At 32.1% G+C, this 6,000-nt stretch overlaps 1 protein-coding gene across 1 annotated transcript; it reads left to right on the plus strand.

The window, feature by feature from the left end:
- Positions 1-2,366: 2,366 nt before the first annotated feature.
- LOC137810481 (kihadalactone A synthase LFS) lies at positions 2,367-4,788 on the plus strand (the record flags this gene model as incomplete). Its single annotated transcript, XM_068611751.2, is given in 10 exon segments — positions 2,367-2,448; positions 2,550-2,601; positions 2,969-3,090; positions 3,201-3,292; positions 3,646-3,704; positions 3,796-3,852; positions 4,214-4,259; positions 4,389-4,468; positions 4,578-4,634; positions 4,636-4,788. Coding segments are annotated over 10 exon segments (720 nt in total), but the record flags the coding sequence as incomplete, so codon positions are not given.
- Between the last annotated feature and the right edge of the window lie 1,212 nt (positions 4,789-6,000).

Below are 6,000 nucleotides of genomic sequence, written 5' to 3' on the forward strand. Positions count from 1 at the left end.
TGCCTTTCTTTGTTGGTGCTCCAAAGTGTCGGTTTCTTCAACCTTTGGCTGATAAAGTTAAATTGAAGCTAGCATCTTGGAAAGGTAAATCTCTTAGCATGATGGGTCGAATTCAGCTGGTCAATACAGTGATTACTGGATCTCTAGCTTATAGTTTTAATATGTATAAGTGGCCTGTTTCACTTATTAAGCAAGTTGAGCAGTGGTGTCGGAATTTTATTTGGACCGGTGATATTCTGAAAAAAGGTATTGCTACCGTTAATAGGGGGAAAATTTGTTCACCTCTTTAGGATGGAGGCTTGAATATCATTAATCTTCATCATGAAAATAATGCATATCTTCTTAAGCTTGCTTGGAACTTTGCTTATAGCGACAAACCTTGGTCTTTACTCTTGAAAGCCAGGGTTCTTAAATCAAAATATGAATTTCGAACGGTTTATAGATCTTCCTCTCTCTGGCCTGGAATTAAGCAATTTTATTCTACCATACACTATACTTATTGGACTGTTAGTACAAGTTCTTTTATTAATTTCTGGAATGATAAATGGTGCTCTACTACTTCTTTAGCAAATATTGTAGGGTTATCTGATGGCGTTAGCATTCTGGATACAGTCTCTCCATTTTGGATAGGTTGTGATTGGAATATTCCCTTCTCTTTACAGCAGATGCCTCTTTTTTTTAATCATATCATGATTAGAGAGGAACAGGATATTCCTAATTGGATTCTAAATGAGTCTGGTCGTTTCACTCTTAAATCGGCTAGGACTTTTTTCTTGGAACCAGGAGTTCCAGGTGGTTGGGGTAAATTCATTTGGTCTTCATCTATTCCGCCTTCCAAAACTCTAGTACTCTGGAAAATTTGTCATGGGCGACTTCCTACATATCAACATATTCAGAATAAGGGTTTGCATATATGTTCTATTTGTTCGCTTTGTGAAAAGCAAGAGGAATCTATTCAACATCTATTTTTTGAATGTTCTAACGCATTGCATATTTGGAGTTGGGTACGACAAATTTTTCTTACTTCTCATTTCTCTAATAAGGATGATCTACTTTCTTTTAGTAAGAGTGATGGTAGTCCTTTGGTTAAATTGATTAAGCTTGCGGTGATAACCTTTTTTATATGGATGATATGGCGTATGAGGAATTATGCTAGATTTCAGGATAAGATTGGAATTTCTAAGGCTATTTCGATAATTAAATATTTAACTTGTCTAGTGGGAAATTCGTCTAAAGCTTCAATGAATAATGATATGTTGGACTTCAACGTGATTAAGTTTTTCGGTATTAAGACTCGTAGTGGTAAAGTTCTTCGTCCTCTTCCTATTAGATGGGAATTTCCTTCACCAGGCTGGGTCAAAATTAATACTGATGGGGCTGCTAGGGGGTATCCTGGTCTTGCTACTTGTGGAGGTATTTTTTGTGGGAGTATGGGAGAATTTATTGGTGCTTTTTCAGCGTTTCTTGAAGTTCAAACTGCTTTGGTTGTTGAGTTTTATGGAGTTATACATGCTATGGAGGAAGCTCAAAAAATGGGACTTACTAATGTCTGACTTGAATGTGATTCTGCCTTGGTTTGTGCTGCGTTTACTGCTAGACCAATGTTCCGTGGATGCTTCATAATCGATGGAATACTTGTCTTAATTTTTGTGGGACAATCAGGTTTAGGATAACTCATATTTTTCGTGAAGGGAATGCGTGTGCTGATAAGTTGGCTAATTTAGGATTTATTCATAGAGAATCTTTTCATTGGTATAATAGACTCCCAACTAGTCTGTTCTTAGAATTCTTTATAAATAGGTAGATGTATAGTTTGTGTTAACATATGAGTTTTGGTTTAGTCCTCCATATTTTTGTATTTTCTTTCTTTTTTCTTTTTTTAATAATATTTTTTTTTTCATGTGATGGCAGATGATTGTTGTTACTTGAGGTGTCAGCTTAGCTGAGATGTCAAGTTGCATAGTGATGCCTAACACGAAAACTTTATAAAAATAGAAAAAATAGAGGTTATAGTCCTCTCGATCCTACCTTAGTCTCCAAAGGTATTTTTGCTATTTTTCTTTCTTTTTAATTTCAGTCACTCTACTTGAACATGCTCTGAGTTTGAGGGTATGTTGGATTAGACCAACCTGATATCATGATCAAAGCTGAAAACTATTTGAGAACTGTGTCAGTATCATACTTTCTTTCCTACACACTATCTATCTATTGCTATGTTTTTCATGTAGTTCTCACTAAATATATGAATAGTGAAAGTGTGAAACCTACATGAATTCCAATCAACATATATTCTTTTGATGCCCTTTTGAAATGGTTCATTCTTAGAAAGAAGACGAACTTCTTCTTCTCACCGTTGTTAATAGTGATCAGGTGATTCAAAAGAGTTCTATTATATTGGCCCTTTAGCTGATTCAACAAGTGCTAATCTGAATCAATGGCCTTCAGATGGTACGGTTCTCTCCAAACTGATATTCATATCCTACATATATTGTAATCTTTTCATTACACATCAACCATTTGTGGATATTTGCCTTGCAAGGAACCTTCAGAGTTACTAAGAAATTGGAGACCTTCAATGGAATCCTTGTATTCGAAATTCTTGTAAGTTGAATCACCTTCGGTTTGTTTGTAGTGGCTTTCTCTGCCAAATATGTATCACGAGTTCTTAATTACCAGCAAAATAAAGTAGCAACATATTTTGCTGTTCTTTTCGGTTACTTTGGACTCTCAAACAAATCTCTGCAATTTGCAAGTGTCTGAATTAAGAAATATTTTTTTCAGCTGAATTGAAAGTCTCTGAATTAAGAAATATTAGAAATCCAAATCATTTACAAATCTATGCATGTATTTGATTTAGAAGAATTTTATATTCAAGGATTCTTTCTCTCTGCATGTGCATGTGTGTTATTCATTTACACCTTCTCTTATCAATTTAGAGGTCATTCCTTGTTTTTCTTCTCTGGCACAGTGGAGTTGGAAAAAAAGTGTTATCTCTAATTGCCCTTTCCTTGAATCTCGACGAGGATTTCTTTGAGAAGGTAGGTGCCATAGACAAACCAGCAGCTTTTCTTCGGCTGTTGCACTATCCAGGTTTAGTAGCATTGACTTTGCTGAACATCCTAGTTTGTTCTATAGCGTTACTCTGATGTGCAGCCATCTCATTGTTTGTATTGATAATATATGTTTTTGGACTTTATTAGGTGAAATGGGACCTCACCAAGAGATATGTTCTGCTCATACAGATTTTGGTACACTCACCCTTTTATTGACAGATGGAGTCCAAGGACTGCAGGTTCTCACTTCCATTTTTGAAAGTAATTTTTTTAAAACAAATTATCTTAAGAACACAAGAGACTGAAACACCATCTTCAACCCAAAAGACAGAACATCTGTACATCCTTGTAAATATATTTGTCCATCTTACTCTATCAGACTCTTAGCTCATCATGAATCCCTGAAATTTGTGTCAGAAAATTTGTTCAATCCTGGGATTACCCATGCCTCGAATACATTTGTCCTACAAAATCTCCAACCAAAGCTAGAACACCAATCCCAGTCCAACAATTAAGACTATTAAGACTAGTAATTTCTTCCGTTTGTAATTCTTATATTGAAGTACTTAATATTTCTTTTACATACTTTCAGATCTGCCGGAACAAGTTAGAGGAACCGCAAGTGTGGGAGGATGTACCTCACATGGAGGGGTGAGTTCATGAATATATAATGAGTTTGTGCAGAATTCATTGATACTCTACATTAACAATGTACAATCTTAATATAGTTTTGATGTTCCAGGGCCTTTATTGTGAACATTGGAGATTTGATGGAGAGGTGGACAAATTGTTTATACAGGTGATTAATTATGGTTACAACGTGAAATTGGTTTGGTGCAAACTTTAAACCATGAAAAATTATTAGAATAAGTCTTTTTTTTATCTGAAATTGATTGAATTAGAGTTCCATTTCATCACTCCATTGGAAATAGTTACACGGTCAGTCTACAATCAAAACATGAATTTTTTAAATAACAATCTTTAGAAAAAAACTAACAATAATTTCACTTATAAAATGATTCATTCTAATCATTTCACTCACAAAATGACTCATTACAATCATTTTCATATTACAACTACATGGATGATCTAAAGTTTTATTATCCAAATACTATAATGCATGTTATTCTTAATCTATCGATATTCTATGAATTTTGTAGGTCAACAATGCATCGCGTTAAACAGAGTGGCAGGGAACGCTATTCGGTAAACACAAGAAATAACATTTTTCCTGTTTCTGTTATATGTCGTTTTGGTTAATGGTTGGTTCATGAAGAAAGCATATGTATGTGTGTTTCTGTTTCTCTGATCAATTGCAAAAAAACATGTATGTAGATGGCATTCTTCTTAGACCCACATCCCGAATGTGTAGTGGAATGCCTTCAAAGTTGCTGTAGTGAATCATCTCCTCCAAGGTAAACTAAATTCCTTGACATTTTTTGTGTTTAATTTTCATGAACAAAAACATTCCTTACATTTACTACACACTAATTGAGGTAAAAATTTGTTCATGTTTCACTGCAGATTCGCTCCAATCCGCAGTGGAGAATATCTGAATGAGCGTTTCAAAATCCAATCAGCCTGACAAGAATTTAAAATGTTCCATCTCTTCATTAGGTAGAAGAGTTAAGCTTGTTTATGGGGTTGTAAAATAAATTTCTTGACATAAAAAACACTTAATACTACTTTATCAGATCTCAGTAAAATAAATATGCCAGAGTAAAACTTTTTCAGATTTTATTATAAACTAAAGCTTTAATATTTGAAGTTTACAATTTTAAGTATGATAACATTTATACTGTAAAGATTTATTTTCTTTAATATTTAGAGTGTAACATAATATTTTACTTTTAGAAAGATGGCAAATCGGGCTAGCCTCCTATGTATAGAAAATAATGTTGGTTGATTTTATTGATCTATTTGAGCTGACTCACATAAAAAAATAATTTTTTAAATATGAATTTTGAATAAATATATTTTTTTATTAAGTTGATTTTTTTCTTAGATGAATTTGGCAAATTATCTAGTATTATCATATATACGTTTTTTAAAGTAATATATGTAAATACGTGATTATTATTTTAATTTAAAAAATAATATAAAATAATATATATATATATATATATATATTTAATAATATTATATTTAAATTTTATTATAAAAACATAAGGTTTGACTACTCTATGTAGTATTTGATAAGTATTAAAATCTAAATTTATTCATTTTAGAAAGGTAAAACAATATTAAATATTAAAAAATTATTATTGAATTTCGTGAATGTGTTATGAACTAGGATACTTTCTCTTTGCACATTCATGTATTTCTTCTTGAATCTCATACTTAAAAAAAAAATTCAAATTATCTTTTAACATTTTTCATTGAATATGTATTTTTTTAATTCTTGAATGTAGAATTCAGATACTTCCTACGTTATAGATTTTGGAAGTCAAAATTTGGGTTTAAGATTGTACAATATTTCAGATTGCACAATTTAGAACACAATTTGTATTCTAGATTATAGAATTTTGAATGGATAATTTTATAATCTTTAAGAATATAAGACCGCAAGAAGAAATTATGAGGGTGGAAAAAAATTAAATTTTTAAATATTTGGGTTGTGCGGGCCAGCTTACTCTGTTCCACACTTGACTCATACGGATTTCGAATTATGCAGGACGTATCTAAGCAGGCCAACGAGCAGATTGAAATAGTAAGTCCACTTCATATTTTTTTTTAACGAGTCGCGAGTCAGTCTATACGAACTTTACCATTCAAAAGAAAAAATCAATATCCTTTCTTTCAATATGTTATCAGAGTTTTTTTTTTAATATTGAATGTAATTCACATGTCATCCTATTAAATAATCCAAATTTTTTTTCATTAGTGTAACTAGTAATATCATATCAGGTAATGCAACAATAATGTATTTTTATATTAGAAAGAATGG

Source organism: Phaseolus vulgaris, chromosome 2 (genome assembly GCF_051622355.1).
Source record: "Phaseolus vulgaris cultivar YP4 chromosome 2, ASM5162235v1, whole genome shotgun sequence".
In the NCBI taxonomy this organism is placed as follows: Eukaryota; Viridiplantae; Streptophyta; class Magnoliopsida; order Fabales; family Fabaceae; genus Phaseolus; species Phaseolus vulgaris.